Source organism: Porcisia hertigi, chromosome 15, assembly GCF_017918235.1.
Source record: "Porcisia hertigi strain C119 chromosome 15, whole genome shotgun sequence".
NCBI lineage: Eukaryota > Euglenozoa > Kinetoplastea > Trypanosomatida > Trypanosomatidae > Porcisia > Porcisia hertigi.
In genome coordinates this window covers 352369-368534 of record NC_090574.1, presented here as the reverse complement: position 1 = coordinate 368534, position 16166 = coordinate 352369, and the positions used below count along the sequence as shown (strand labels likewise).

The 16166-nt window shown below is 58.9% G+C and overlaps 4 protein-coding genes across 4 annotated transcripts; all 4 read left to right on the top strand.

The window, feature by feature from the left end:
* Nucleotides 1-1063: 1063 nt before the first annotated feature.
* Nucleotides 1064-7390, top strand: JKF63_06116 (uncharacterized protein; the record flags this gene model as incomplete). The annotated part of the gene is made up of 1 exon (XM_067902067.1): nucleotides 1064-7390. The coding sequence occupies one exon, from the start codon at nucleotides 1064-1066 to the stop codon at nucleotides 7388-7390; it is 6327 nt and encodes a 2108-aa protein (XP_067758414.1).
* A 908-nt stretch (nucleotides 7391-8298) lies between these two features.
* Nucleotides 8299-10263, top strand: JKF63_06115 (uncharacterized protein; the record flags this gene model as incomplete). The annotated part of the gene is made up of 1 exon (XM_067902066.1): nucleotides 8299-10263. The coding sequence occupies one exon, from the start codon at nucleotides 8299-8301 to the stop codon at nucleotides 10261-10263; it is 1965 nt and encodes a 654-aa protein (XP_067758413.1).
* A 922-nt stretch (nucleotides 10264-11185) lies between these two features.
* Nucleotides 11186-12238, top strand: JKF63_06114 (uncharacterized protein; the record flags this gene model as incomplete). Its single annotated transcript, XM_067902065.1, has 1 exon — nucleotides 11186-12238. One exon carries the CDS (start codon nucleotides 11186-11188, stop codon nucleotides 12236-12238), a length of 1053 nt encoding a protein of 350 aa, XP_067758412.1.
* An 868-nt stretch (nucleotides 12239-13106) lies between these two features.
* On the top strand, nucleotides 13107-15113 carry JKF63_06113 (uncharacterized protein; the record flags this gene model as incomplete). The annotated part of the gene is made up of 1 exon (XM_067902064.1): nucleotides 13107-15113. The coding sequence occupies one exon, from the start codon at nucleotides 13107-13109 to the stop codon at nucleotides 15111-15113; it is 2007 nt and encodes a 668-aa protein (XP_067758411.1).
* Nucleotides 15114-16166: the final 1053 nt, after the last annotated feature.

Below are 16166 nucleotides of genomic sequence, written 5' to 3'. Positions count from 1 at the left end.
AAAAAGGAACATAGGAGAATATTTATATTTATTTATATTTATATCCTTGTTTTGCATCAAGTTGAGGGAGTGGTGGATCATGTGAATCAAAGTTTGTGGTGGCGGTGGCCTGTGAAATCGGGAGAATTGAGAGAAAAAGGGGGGGAGGATGCGTCTGTCGGCGAAGCATTGAGAGCATTCCGTCCAATGAAAAACGACAGGGGACGGTGCTTCACACTACCAATAACAACTCACGTGTTTGGGCCACACGTCGCAGCACTGCCGCTGCACACAATTGTATCAGACCCACCGTCTCACTAAACCGTCTACCTCTCTGTCTCTCTCTCCCCCCTCTCTCCGTCTCAATGCCTCGCGAATCCTCCTCTCTTTTTGGAGGGGGATGTTGCTCGGCGTTGTAATCGCTGATGCTCTCGAGAGCATATACGTGCGTTGCCTATCGGGTGTTGCTGTAGCGTGTGCTTGACTGGGCATTCTGCTGCGCGACCCCAAAGTTAGCGGAAGAACAGGCAGTCGGGCAGACGAGCATAGGATTAATGGAGCTGGACGTCCAGACACACTCGTACTACTTAGTTCTCCTCCCTCCTCTCCCTGCCTTTCTTCTTGTTGCCTTTACTGGGGGGGGTGCAACCGCCGCCTTGTCCCAGCCCCCGCCCTCACATACAGCCCCGCGCCCGCCTCCCTCCCTGCCTCCCTCCCCAAACGCGCACACGTTCACATGGACTTTTAGGTTTGCAGTCGATGGGCATCATATCCGGGTCTTGGGCTCTTTGCTTTTCTGGGATCGTTGCTGCCTCTGCTTCTCCACCTTCTTGGCTTGGATCTTAATGTGATTGAGAACACCTAGTTGATATACACGCTTCCCAGCTTTTTGTTTGCTTAATCGGTCGCACCGCCACCGTTGCACCCTCAAGCTGCTCTCTCTGTTGGAGGGGAGGGGGAGTTCGCTTCGGGCTGTTCTTCCTCGCCGCTGCCGCCGCCACCACCCACCCACCCCCCCCCATCCTCGTACCGCACGCAGTGCTCCCCCTCTCCCCAGTTGCATGTGAGCCTCCGAGTTGCAGCCATGGTTTTCTCAGCATCTCCCCCACGGCAGCCACGGGAACGCCTCATGCGAGCTCCAACCCGCGCCACCGCTGCCGCTGACGCCTTCATCACCAGTGTCTCCATGCACCCGATCGAGCCAATTCAGGTGATGGGCCTTAGCTCCGGCGAAGTCTGCCTCTACGCAGCGAAAACAGACACACTTTCATGGCTCATAGAAATGGACGTGGCCCGAAAGGCTTATCTCCGTCAGGGAAACGCCGCAATGCCCAGTTGCAGCACCACCAACGGCGTGGCGAACGCTGGTCGTGCTGGAGCCCCACTCGCGACGCTCGCGCCACCCGAGAACCCTTTCAAAGTGTTCTCCTTCAGCTCTGAGCATGCTGGGTGCTCAATCGCGCACTGCGGGTTCCTGCGCGGGAGAAACGAGGATCTCTTGCGCGAGGTGGTGCAGCGGCTGCAGCAGCAGCCGTCGTCGTCGTCGTTGACCGCTCAGCATCTTCTGTATGTCATCACGAGCGCTAACGATCTGTACCTCGTCGATGTGAAGACGGATGTGATCCTTGTGCAGTGGGCCGGTGGCAACTCAGCCAGCGGCCGCAGCAACTCGCCCTCCGCCTCACCTCTCAGCCCACATTTCATGGTGACACAGGTGGAGACATATGGGGCATTGATGTACCTCACAGTGGCGTGTCGCGACGCTGTGAAGGCCGCTACAGAGGCAATGACGAGTCAACGTTACCACCACCTCCAGGAGAGCGCTGGTAGTGGGCCGGAGCGGAACATGTACCAGCGATGCAATGAACCCGCGGTGTACGTCATTCACCTCGGTTACACAAACCCTTTGGCAGCCTCCACTACCAAGGCGCTCATGGTTGGTGGTGGGGCCTACGTGATCAAGGCAATGTCAAGAGGAAGGTCACACCCGACGAGTAACCATACTGGAGGCACTGCAGGAGCGGCAGAGGCGCTGAGCATTCGTGCTCATCCTTTCGCGCCACTGCTACTACTCCTCCTGAACCGGTCAGAGGTGCAGGTCTTCGCCATCAATGGTGACGGAGAGAAAACGACGCCGCCAAAAGCTCAACTGATTCTTCTATCTGCCGCGACAGCACCATCCAGCGACAGTGGCGGCTCCCTCGCGCCACCGCCAAGGTCTCAATGCCAGCCCCAACCAGTGATTGATGCACAATTCGTTCCCTCCGCCGCTGTCCTGGTGCCGCGCCACGGCGCAGGCCACACGCTCTCCCGATTCTCCTCATCCAAGCGAAAGTGGGTGTTTCATAATGTCCAAATTCTTCTTGTCACCCCGACACGACTGCGCCTCTTGTGTACGCGGGCCGTCGCGGCAACAGCAGGCATGAGCGGCGCGGAAGCCAATGGCGTCATCGCCGCGGATCGTGCCTTCTACGCGGTACCCTCCTCCTATGGGACAACATCTTCGTCTACCTCGACCGCGCCGAATGTCACGTTCTTGCGTGCGTGGACGTGGCTGGGGTCACCTGATAACTTCTTTGTCCTCCAGAGTAACCGGGTGCTCGTGGAGTTGTCCTGCAACGATCTCATCGCGGCCAGCATGGATGTGCCGTCAGTGCGCAGTCGCCGTCTCCTGCCGCCACGCACCGACTCACAGGTTACCAACGGAAAAGTCGTAGAGGATGCGAGTGGCACACCAGGAATCGAGAATTGGTGGCTCATCCCATCCTCGCCCGCTGTATACCGCCCAGGAGGCTCTATCACAGCCGCTGGTGGTGGTGGTGGTGTCGCGGGGCTGTCATGCGTGCAGTGGCCGGATGTGCTGCCACTGTGGGGACGCGGCGCCCTGCTGAATGCCGTCTTCGCCCCTCGCCTTCCAGTGAACCACAGCGAAGACTCACACACGCTAATCTTTTCCCGCCTTACAGGGCTCACTCGACCTCTGCCTATTCAAGGCCCAGCCGCTGCGAACGGAGAAAAAGTCGAGGCAAAGGCAGACGCCGAGGACGACACCGCCGCAGGCAGCGAGGTCTTTCATCTGTCTCTGCTGGCAGACACTGACACGATCAGCAGTGGCTGCATCTGCGTGCGCCTGTGCCTGACACCGCAGTCGTCGCCCGCGCCCACATTCAACGCCACAACATCGGGTTTGTCTCCGCATCCGGTGCAGGATAGTGTGAACGTGAACGTTGCTCGACTATTAAGTGATTCCGCGGCGCCGGCGCTGTGTCGGCTCGAGCACGGCTTCTACTTTCTTGGCAGCCGGGCCGAGAGCGCCTACGCGGACTACCCTTTCCTCATCGCCGGGCTCCTTTACCTCGATAGCGTCGTAGAGGAGGCGGCGGATGGCGAAAGCCCCGGCCGCACGCGCGCACCCCTGCGTGCGGCTGTGGTGTGCCTGCCCTCTGACAAGAATGCGCTGCGTCAGCTGTACGAACTAGGGCGTCGACACTCAGATAATGGCGGGCGAGGCAGCTGGGCCGAGGCAGCTGTCGCACCGACCAGCGAGATGAAGCGCGCCCTCCTGCAAGCGGTGCAACACACGCAGATACAACCATTGCCCGTACCTCAGTTTGATTTCGAGGTGTGTCCGTCGTCGTCCGCGACGCCCTCGAAGCAGTTGCTTGACTGCGCCTTTCAACTGAGCAATGACGGAGTTGTTCCGTGTGTGTGGAGCCTGTGGGCACCGCTATCGGAGGCAGCACCCCCACCCCCCAAGTCCACAGACACGGCGCTATCACCACGCCCAGAGGCGATTCAGCTCACCATGCAGAGGTACTACGTTGCCGCAGATACACAGGAACTTCGCTGGCGGTCACCAGAGCTAGTGCAGATGGACGACCCGTCGACAGCGAACCCATCCCAAGTATTTGCTCTCAGCAGCGTCTTGACAGAAACAATGACGGGTAGCACCTCGTCACCCTGCAAGTCCGTCGAGGAGGACGTCCTCCTCGACGTCGACCCGGCTGTGGTGGCCCAACTGTTTCTGTATTACGCTGACCGTAAGGTGCTGGTTTTCGCCACTATAGAGACCACCAACAGCAGCAGCAACAGCAGCAGCAGCAGCAGCCGCATGGATGGCCTCATGGACGACACATACCAATTTGCCAGCCGCACCCGCAACAGTCGCGTCAGGGAAGATGAGCGCACCACGGGGGGGCAAGGGGGAGCCGCCGGTGGAAGCCGCCAGCACCTCCGCCTGGTGCCGTACGCTGCGGCGGCGATGGATGGATGGAAGGCAGACAACACAGCCGAGTCCTTGAGCTGCTCGCTGCTGACGCCCGTACAACTGAGCGCGGTGATGATAATTGATCATGGCGATCCTGCCGTGCAGGTGGCCGTGGTGTCACGCTGCTTCGGTGTGGCCGTTGCGACTTTCCCGCTGGTAGGACGCCGTGGTGTTGCGCGCGTGTCTGCATCACTGCTGCCGGTAAACGTGCACCTGTACCGCCGCTGGGACGAGCTGTTGTGTGTGTCGAGTATGGCGGCCGACACCTTGGCGGGTGATGGCGCCGCACGTCGGCGCGACGCCAGCACCACTGGGGCAGGAGCGCCTACCTCTCTGCGTAGAAAAGGTAGCGCGGCGCGCACTGCATCGGGCGCCACTTCGCTTGGCTTTGAGGACGCACACCACTCCACTTCCAGGTACGCCTCCGTGTCGCGTGCACTGTGGGTTTGGCCTCCCGTGTGGCCAGGAGAATACGAGATAAAAGAAGGAATGCACGCTGCAGCAACGAGTCCAGTACTCCTACTCCAGCGTGGGGGTACTCTCTATCTTGTGCATGTCAGTGGCGCTGCCGTGCAGTTGTGCACCTCCCTGCTGCACTGCCCCCTCTTGCAAGTGGTACCGCCCGCATCAGCGACGACAACGACAGGTGGCAAGGGAGAACTTCACCTCCAGTACGGTAGCCACCTCTCTCTTGTTGCGCGCAGCCGACTGCTGCGGCAGCTGCAGCTACAGTATGCCCAGTACAACAGCTCGGCCATCTACCCGCAGGCGGCGACAGCGAGCAACGCGAAGTGGTTCAAGAAGCTCGTGCAGCAAGTGCAATCCAGCAACGCTGCGCGACTGCGGCTGAAGGCGCGGCCACAGTATATGGAGTGGCTGCAGCGCGTCTACGCTCCGGCCTCCTGTGAGCTCGCCTACGAGTCCCCCTCCTCTTCTGGCTCTGAGACGTCAAGAGAGATGCGTGCGGTCCTGGAGCGGCTGACGGGTGCCGGCGTCACACACGTCGGCAACATGGTCAAGGTCAACGTCACTGATTTGATCCGCCAGGCAACGCTTGTGGTAGAGGCGCTGGCGGTCAGTCGATGTGTGCAGCAGCTCGTATCCGCCACCGGAACGCTGACCGCCTCGGTGCGGCAGAGTCTGCAGCACATCACAGCCGTCTTGGGGCGTGACTGCACTGGGGGCGACACGGTAACCGAACCGAGAATTCTGCAGTGTGGCTGGGCGGTAGCGGAGGCGCTGGCTGAACTACCGCTGGCCTGCGTTACCCGGGCCTTGGTCCAGGAAGCCCTGTTGCTGCTGCGGGTAGCGGGAAAAAATGGAGCTCCCAATTCATCGCAGCGGAGTCGTGCAGCGGTGGCACAGCGGTGGTGGTGGCTCGTGGTGCGCTCCAGCTTGCTCGTGTCGGCCGTAAATGGGGCACAAGCAGACGAGGCGCAACGCGAGCTAAAACGTGCGCTCGATGCACTCCCTGTCAACTCTGAAACTCTGCAGTTGATGCCCATGGCTGCTGGTGGCGCGCCGGCATCGATGCTGTGTGGAGAAGACCACATCGAAACAGAGGCAGTGAGCACCGTGGCACGGGCACTTCTACACTGTTCACCACAACTTATGCCGCACAGCGTGACGCAACTGCTGCAACTCAGCCCTGAGAGCAACGCCCCACCACTATCACAGCAGCAGCAGCAGCAGCCACAGCTTATGCAAAGGCGGCGTCTCCGTGCTGCTGTCGTGGTAGCGCTAGAAACGCTCGGCGGGTGTAGCAGCCACGTGGCTGCCCACGAAACGTCACCTCTCCCCTCGCTCTTCTCGACTGTCCGCATAGACGGCAACAACTGGAGGCACGCGGTGTACTACACAAACCTTCTGGGGCATTTGCGTCATCTTGCATCACAGGAAACAGCGGTGAATCAAACCTCTCTGCGCGAAGTCGCTTCACAGTGCGTCCAGAGCACCGACCCCGCCGTGGAGAGAGTGGCGGTGGCGGTGCTTGAAGTCGCTGCCCAGACCGTCTCAGTCCTGCTCGGATCTGCGGTCGACGTCTCGGAGGAGTTGCGCTCGCGTATGGCGACGGCTATGTCGCACAGCGACGGCAACCGACTTCAGCGCTCTGACGGTAGCGTACTCTGGAGCAACAGGCCTTCTGACCAACTGTCCCAAAGACATCCCGCCAGGGCACTTGGGGGCGCCTCGGATGGCGGCGCTCAGGCATCAGACGAGTTGCCATTGATGAAAAGCGTGTACCTCCCCGAGCACAGCCCGGTCGATCATCTGTGGCAGCGCCTCTGTGCGGCCCAGTGGCAAGACCTGTACGGCACCTTCGCCTACCCGTCTTGCTACTTCTTCCGCCCTGTCGGGGAAGACAGCTCAGCCAAGCCTCCAAAGTCCTCTGCCGTGGCAGCAGCAGCGTCCCACTACACAACGGCTGATCTGCCGTATCAGCTGTGGTATCATTCACATATGGCGGCACCAATACAACACACGCAGGCGTCACACGCAAACTCGAAAGCAACCAGCGCTGCTCCCGGTGGCAGTGTGTTCACTAATCGGCGAGGAGGCGTGAAGGCCGTATTCTTGACTGAGCAGCCCGTCACCAATAGCGATGCCGCAGTCCCTTCTCCGGTCATGGAAGTGGTGCCCGTGCCATCAACACCCATGTCGTTGCTGCAACGTGGTGAGCCACAGCCCCTTCAATTGTCTTTCCGCGCCACAGTCGCCGAGGAGGAAGCCACCCTCCATAAGACTTACTTTGCCGCCTTTGCGAGAACGGACGACCTGGATTCCAAGGCAGGCTCTCCGCATCCGAAGTCGTCCTCAAACATCACTGGTCATGACCTGCACAACGACTCCCTCCTCCATCAGCTCCAAGCTCGACTGAATACCAAAGAGGCAGGAGAGAGTGTGATCCCCTCCACCACGCGGCGCCGAAAGCAACAAGAAGAAGATCGCCAGCGCGTACCTGGGCCCTCAGCCTTCGCCCCGTCGGCAATGAGACGCGCAGCTGGCAGCCAAGGAGACGCCGCTGACACTGGCATCATCATCGGCGGTTCCGACTCTACGGGGGCAGTAGCCGCCTCTACCGCCCTGTACGGTACCATGCCAACGCAAGAGGAGTTCTTTACGCGGTTCGCATCGGACGACTGACCCGTTATGTCCCTCTACTCTCGCCCTCCACCCCACCCCGGAGGGAGGGAGGGAGGGAGGGAGGGCGATCGCTTCTGGGGTAGTCACACGTGTGCGTGTGTGCATTGGCGCGCTCTTCGCTGATGTGGCCGCTCCGGTGCGGTTTCTCGGACCTGTTTTTTAGTTGTTGCTGCTTTCATGTATGCATGCACTTCACACATTGGTATCGATACATGCTACGGTGTGTGTGTGTGTGTGTACGAATAGCCGAGGACAATGGGGGGAGGGCGCGTACAACTGCGATAAACATAAAGCCCCAGCGACTCCGGCGGCAGCTCATTGATGTGTGAGTGGATTCTTAAGGTTTCCCTCCGCCTCTCTCATTCCCACTATTGTCTCCCAACTCGTATCAGTGCTGTGATAAAGGCACACAACCATAAACCCTGTGATAAAGGCACACATTCGACGTATTTTTTACGTGTCTTTCTCTCTGTGTGTGTGTGTGTGCCCACCCACCCCACCCACCCCTGCGTCCTTGCTTTTCTGGGGGAGGGGGTGCTGGGGGCTGCGGGCTGTTCCAGGCGCATCCCATCATCCTGCTCTTCCATTCCCCCGCCCTCTCTTTGTGTGTTTTTTTTTTTTTTGTGTGTGTGTGTGTACACACTCGGTGCATAAATTCTGTGCATTCACTTCACACACATACACACACACACACACGTGGTCGCGTGCGCACACTAAAGCCATCGACCATCGGTACCACGCAGTGTCAACACAACTGCTGCTCTGTCCGATACATGTACCCAACGTGCGCACACACACCCATACACGTACACGTACACGGGCACACCCTCAACTGTGCGACGCGCAAGTCAGTGTCTCACCCTCCTCCTAATATTTGTCTTCGTGTTGTGCTTTAGCCTTGCACTACCATGTCTGTCATTGGCGTCTTCACAAAGGGGCGGGGGACGGGGCACCCCTCGGTGATGTCAGTGATGCGCTACGTCCCGCGTGCGCGTGTGCCGTGGCAGCCGAGCCGTTTCGGTCGCGAGAATCTGGTCGACGATGACATGGCGCAGCTCTGGGGAACGGGTCGTTACCGCACCGGGCCCGGTAACTACAACAGCGGCTACTGCACTAAGAAGACGCACACGCTGGAGGACAACACGGTCTCCATCATCCCTAAACACGAGCTAGAAAAGTTTATGCCGGATATCTCGCTGGGGTCGAAAGCCCTCGTCACGCCAGTATCGCTAATGAGTGCCCGCAACGGCCACCGCGTCACCCACGACCTCATTCACTCCTACGACCCCTACATTGGGCGGCTGCAGAAGCCCGCGATGGTGGACCACGACAACATCACCGTGGAAGACCCGAACCGCGTCGGTCTCAACGCAGCCACGCTGGACTGTCGTGGCCGCATCTACCGCTGGCTCCGTCGCGGCCCCTTCTTTCAGGAAGACCACTACTTCCGTCGCTCGACAAAACTGCAGCGCAACGGCTCGGTGCCGGTCTCTGTGCACGAGGTTCCACTCATGCAACGCATTGTCCGCCTCGCTCGTCGAGGTCATTTGAAGGCGGCCTGCGAGGAGTACAGGCGCGTGACATCGGTGCCGCCAGTGGATGTGTACCGCGCACTAACAGCTGCTTGCGTCCCGGGTGCAAAGCTAGCAGACGCGATCGCCATCTTTGAAGACGGCAACTCAAGGCTGTTCTACGTTGCGCGAGACGGGGAGGTGCTGTACAACATGCTGCGCTGCGCAATCCGCGCCAAGCATCGTGTGCGTGTGATGTGGGTTTACAACGTCATGGTGGGCCGCCACTACGAGAATGTGATTGTTAGGGCGGAGGTCGACCTGATCTGGCGCTACCGTATCGCGAGTTCAGCGCTGGAGTACCTGCTGGACCACAACGCCGGCGAGGAGGCGCGCGTCGTGTATGATTATCTCATGGAGAACAAGCTGCTCGACTGTGACCTTTACGTGCGCCTCGGCACCGTTATGCAGCAGGCGCTCAAGGAGGGGAAGACGGTGCACGTTAAGCAGGACGCGCTTGATGGTATGGCGCTATCGCAGAACGTGGTGGCTGTGGCACCACAGGTGGCTGTCGCAATCTACGCACGTTACCTGGAGACCATGCAGGAGGGCAACGCCTTGACGGACGCGCGTGGGTTGCCGCTGACAGACCCGGCGAAGACCGGCGCGGACGCCAACGGCGATGCGGCTGTCACTTGGCTGGAGACCGCCTTCCCAGACATCCACCCCATCGCGGTGCTGCGCCTCGCTCGCTTCAGGCGCAGCTCCAAGGATCTTATGGCGAAAGACAGGCCCGCCTACGTGCAGCGTGCGGCACATTGGGTGGAGCTGCTCAGCCTTGCGCACCACGCGCGAGAGGAGGCCCCGCTCACGTACCTACGCAAATCCCGCCCATCTATGACCAACCCGAACGTGCGAGTGGCGTGGTTGCCGGAGCGGCAGCGGATGCACGCGCTGCTCGCCAGCGATGAGGGGTTCAGATTTTCCTACGGTGGTCCGCAGACCCGCTTCGTGGAGGAAAACTTCGCCTACTCGACGAACACGTTGCAAAATCGTTACCTTGCGCAGAATCCTGTGCACACGGAAGTGGCAGCCAGCGTGGCCCTTGGTGCGGCGGCGGTTTCGCTCCGCGGTAGCGGCGGCAGTGCAATGCCTCCCCTTCCGGAGTCGACGGCGGCGGCACCCCGAATCCTGCACGCCTCGGTGGTCTTGGAAGGGTCTCTAAACAGCGGCAGCGGTACCACAACGCTGCGTCCTGTAGGCAGCGAGTCCTCTAAGGTGGCCGCGACCCCCACGGCGAGCATCGGTGGTCAACCGTCGTCCGCAAGCGGCAATACTGGCCTAGACGACACACACTTCTAAAGTGGTAGTAGGTCGACCGGCGCCTCTTCAGTCAAGAGCGTGACAGTGTAAAATGTGGCACGTTTTGGTTGGTTGGCCTTTTCGGGTCTCCTGTGTGAGGGATACGCGGATTTGGAGGTGCAGTGTTACACCGGGGAAAAGAGGGGACGGCTCTGTGTTGAGGAAGAGAAGTGTTTTGGGGGTATATACATCTATATATCTGTGTGTGGGTGGGTGGGTGGGTGGGTGTGTGGGTGTGGGTGAGTGGGTGTGGGTGAGTGTGTCTGTATGTGTGTGTCTGTGTTTACGTCTGCGTCACAAGTCTCATGAATGCATGACTCCTCCCCTCCATGAACCAATATATGAGGGGAAGGTATTGAGAACAAATCAGGAGGAAGGGACAGCCGCTCAACTCGGCACACACACACACAGACAAAAACTAATAATATTCGAGTGACCTCGCAGAACGAAACCGGTGTCGAAGGCCTACAGGACAGATCCTCTCGCAATTGTGCACGAGTGTTTGTATTCGCGTTCCCTTTTACTCATTGGAAGCACCGGACCCCTCCTCTGCCCTCCCCCCCTCCTCCTCCTCCTCATTCCTTTGTCGTCGTACACGCATTGATTTCGACACGCGCTTCCAGTGTAGTGAGGCTCTCTCCTCTCCTCTCTTCCCCTCCACACACACGCACAATCTCACCACTCTGGCAGCCTATGAGTCTCACGTTCCCACCACTACCATCCATCTCACTCATCTAAAATACAGCCAGTACATGCAAGAGAGAGAGAGACACACACACACACACACAAGAAAAAAAAAACATACATTGAAGCGCCGCGTTGAAGAGACACTCCGAACCCAGGGCGTCTCCACACCACATTAAAAGTTCAACTTTATCCTCATAGATCACACACACAACAAAGGAAGCTCCAGATACACACCATGCTAAACCGGTACGGCACACGGCTGGACCTCGGCACTGCGGAGGATATCGCCGAGCTCAACAACGTCGAGGAGCTTCTGCGGTTCTCTGCCAGGAGAACCACCGCGGTCGACCACAGCGGTGCGGGTGCTGTTAGAAGTGGCACCCGTGGCCGATTCCGTGGAACAATTGGCGTCAGCGGTCCTGTGTACCAAACACATGCGGCATCCTCGGTCCCAGGGCAGTCTCGGGCCAGTCGAAGCCACGCCTACAGCGGTGGTGGTGTCCGGTCGGTCGAAACAGCGGGTGCGGGTAGTGGTGCCATTCATGCCACCGTCGCCACAGATGCTTCCGACCCAGTAGCTGGACTCAGGAGGAATAGCGTTGGCCTGCCCTACGGCACAGCGGCAGCAGGAGGTGTAGCAGCACCGCCGCACGTCGACCTCGGCTACTCTGCCGGACACCGCAGTAGCGGTGGTACCAGCACCACCACTACAGGACACGCACTAACCGCCCCCTCCGCTGGTGGCTACACACAGCGAACTGCTTACGGTGACGAGACGGTGAGGAGTGAAGGTAGAAGTCCTTCCGGTCGTCCCACGGGAACAGTCAGCGGCATGCGGGCAACGGCGCCGCCTTTCTACCGTCCCCAGATAACCATGGAGGGTACCATGTATCGCCCAGGCACAGCGGGTGCCTCTCGAGCGGAGGACGAGGAGAGCCGAGCGAAGAGCGGCGAGGCGGCGGAGCTGCAATCCGACATTGAACACCGACGATCCTCGATGCGTGGGGGATATTCACCTTCAGCAACAGCAACTGCCCCCTTCCCCGGTCCTGCCATCACCGGCTTCGGTGGCCCTCCTACTCGTCTGCAGCAGCCGCAGTACACGCAGGCGCCGCCCTACGCATACCATGCCCCGCAGAACTCGGTAGTGTCAGCCCACGCAGGAGCCGTTCGCGGAAACCGACGCGGTGGGCAAGGAGAGCGTGGGGACGACGACGACGAAGACGACGGCAGCGAGGGGGCCCCAGCGCGGCCGAGCAGAGTGTCGGGTCGCTACCATTTTTCATAACCTGATGCGTCGTAAGCACTCATCGTCCCTCAACACCCGTCTCGACTTCCCGCAAGTCTCTCTATGTGTGTGGAGGAGTGGGGGGGATCGAAATGGTCTCCCCTGAGCGGATAACCCCTACCCTTGTGCTTGTCCGCCTACCGCTCGCTCACTGGATCCTGAGATATATCCTTCGATTGATGGGTCTCCACACACACACACACACATATACAAAGCTCCTCCCTCCATCCCCCTTCCTGCCGCTCCCATAACCGCCATGAGTGAGATGTGGCACGATCACGCAAATATATTTATATTTTCCAAAGGAAAATCCCCCAGCAGCACAGCTGGTGGTGGGGGATGTGTGAGAGGGGGGAGGGGGGAGAGGCTGAGGTGCGTAAACGTGCTTGACGCAGAAACTGAGCCAGCCTCTCTAATTCCTGCGTCTTGCTTCTCTCATCCCTGATGAGTGGAGGCATCTACCCTTGTCTTGTGTTGCAACCTGGGGACACCTCACTTCCTCGTGTGTGTATATTATATATGTTCGCACCGTGATTTCCGCAGATGCTCATCTCTTCCTTGTCCCTCCTCCTCCTGCTCCACCTTCCATATCCCACTCAACCCACTCACCACTACTCTACCCCCCCCCACACACACACACGCACACACACACCGTTATATCCTCTTGTAGTTGGTTCTACCCCTGCTGCTGCCGCCACTGCTTCTGCCGCCGTCTTACACCCTCCATCCCACCTCCTCCCCCGCCCGACACACACACACACACACACACACACGACAAAATAATTATTCGTATATGTGTGTGTGTGTAATATATACCTAAACATTCGTATTTATTAAAGAGACCACACACAAAAAAAAAAGGAACACCATGAATTTTCTCGGCGGCACTCTTGGGGGCGGTGGTAAACACCGCAAGAACAAAGGATTCTCATCCAACAACAAAGTACAGCAGTACCACGGTGACGGTAGCGAGTCGATCATTGTCATGGGCCGCCCGTTCCGTGTGCTGCAGAAGATCAGCGACGTGCCGCCGCCCTATCTTGTGGGTCGCCAGCGAGCCATGAAGTACGGCGAGGGTGGCAGCTCCTACGTGTACCTCGTTGAAAACTCGAGTAACCTGCCGGAGTTCCCGAGACACATGGCGTTGAAACGCTCGTTTTTCGGGGTGGACCAGGTCGCCGAAGCGCACAGGGAGGTCGATATTGTCTCTCGCATCAAGGATAAAAATATTGTGCGGGTATTTCATAGTGAAATCTCACGCAATGAAGGACGCCTCGGCGTCAGCATTGCGATGGAGTACTGCTCCAACAACCTTCACCGCCGCATCAGTGGCAATTCTGGGATCTCTTCCGGAATGCGGCTGACGGAGGCCGAAATCTGCCACGTCATGCTCGCGTTGACGAGCGCTCTTGGGTACCTGCACACTCAGCAGCCGCCCATCACACACCGCGACATCCGTCCAGAGAACATTCTCATAAACAACAAATACGTCGGACCCGCCGCATATAAACTAGCGAACTTCGGTAATGCCACGATGGAGGCGTACCACTGCGAGACACGCGAAGAAGCGAACATGGCGATCGCGGATATCCAAATGCATACAAACCCAGCCTTCCGCGCACCAGAGATGTCGGACCCGTGGAGCAAAAAACGTATTTGTGAGAAGACAGACATGTGGGCCATCGGCGTGCTGCTCTACTACATGATGTACCTCCGTCTCCCGTTCGACCAGAGCTCCTCCATTGGCCAGGGAGACTGGGTCGTTCGCTTCCCCCAACAAACATCAAGCTCCTATACAGGGTCGCTGCGCGTCATGCTTCAGCATTTGCTGGACCCAAACCCCGATTCCCGCTGGGACGTCTTCGCGCTCACCAACTTCATGCGCTTTGATGAGGATTGCAGCCGCCACCTCGGCACTTTCTGCTTCACCACAACGGAGTGGCCAGAAGGGTGGGAGGAGCAGGATGTAAAGGTTCTCGGGCGTGCCATGCCGGCGAAGGCACCGCCAGTCTCGTATAGAGAACCCGGTCACGAACAGCTGACCAGCCACACCCCTGACACACACGGCGACGGCCACGGCGCCGTCCTGAATAAACACGGCGACGTCAGCACCAATGGCACCGCCGCCGGTGGCGATCCAGTGATGGACGCGATGATAGTCCTTGGCGGCGACCCGGCCGACGACGACGCCGAGATGGCCGAGTACCGTAGGCAGATCATTGAAGAGCAGGAGAACGCGTGGAAGCGACTCAAGGCGACGGCCGGTCACCAAGCCGCCTCGTCAGCGGGGGAGTCCCACCAGGAAAACGAAACGGCGGCGGCACCCGCCGAAGCGGTCAGCAAAGTGGAAAAGAAAGACGTCTTTGACGACCTCTTTGCCGGTCCGTCAGTGGTCGCGTCCACCGCCCCGACGCACTCGTCTGGCACCGGCCCCTCGGCGCCCCCTGCGGCAGCCGAGCCGCAAAGAGACGTGTTCAACGCCGATGACCTCTTCAGCGCACCGGCATCGCAGATGCAGCCGCCAAATCCAATGATGGTGAACAGCTGGGGGAGTGGGGCGCCCATGATGGGCAGTGGCATGTACCCGGTGCCGCAGTCTCAGTATCCACAACAAACCCCGTGGGGATATGGTGGCAATGGCGCCAATGTGTATTCCCCTCCTCCGCCTTTTTCACAGCAGCAGGGGCCACAGAGCGCGTATCCGATAGAGCAGCCGTCCTACCAGAGCTCTGCCATGCCGCAGCAGTCTATGAACTTCATGGCCCCGGCGCCTGGCCAACAGCCAGCACGCAACGCCCCGGCGCCGGAAGCGAAACCGACACCCTCGGCCCCGGTGGCCTCCAAGAAGGACCCCTTTGCGGATCTCTTCAACTAGGCAGAATCTGGATGAACGTATGACCACTAGTGTGGACGAGGGAAACGAGGCAGGGGCGGAGGCGGAGGCAGAGGCAGCCAAGTATAGCTCTACACATTTTTGATGACAGCAATGCTAACCCCAACCCACCGATCCTCCTCCCCCCCCCCCCACCACCACCACCACCCAGACACACACACGCGCGCAACTATCGCCAGCTTCCTCCACAGTCTCTGAAGTCGAAAGGAAAAAGAAATTACTGACTCACCCAAGCCACCGTGCCGCCACCAGAACACACTCCCCCCACTCCCCTCAACTGCGATGGACTTTCCCCCACCCCCACCCCTCTGAGCTTGGATGTTCCCATCGTGTAGTACCACCTCTTTAGTTCTCTTGTCTTGCTTTTCCGCCACCACCCCTCTCCCACTATTGAGTGGAATCTTTTTGCTTGACCCTCTCTATCTTGTCCAGCGAGCGTGTGTTACGCGCGCCTCCTCATCGAGTCTCGTTCGATTTCTCTGCGTCTGTGTGTGCGTCGTCTCCCCCCTCCCCCCCCTCCCCCGCTCACCACCACCGCCACCACCCTTTCTATATGCCGATTGATAGCGATAGGTTTTTGAGGGTGAAAAGGCAAGAGTGACGATGTATACACATGTGCGTGTGTATGTGTGTCTGGGTGGGTGTGGGGTGGGGGGAGGGGAGGGGGGGGAGTGCTTGTCTTTAAGCTATCTGTGATCTTTGTGTCGATGTGTGTGCGCAGGCTTTTCGAAGAAGTCTTTTTTAAGTTGATCCCCCTGTTTTGTGTGTATGTGTGTCTGGATGGGTGGGTGGGTGGGTGAGTGGATGACATATACGCGTGCATTTGTAGCTTCTTTACTACTGTGGGAGATGATGGTGTCAGATCTGTGCTCAACAACATAGACGATGAATCAAAATATATACTTGTACATGCACGAGACGGATATCACGAGCGAGGTAGAGCCTTTCCCTGCCCTGTATATCGGTTCATGGACATTAGGAACGTATGGCTGTGTCGGTGCGCGTAGCCAGAGAAAGGAGCGGCAGAGTCTCAGT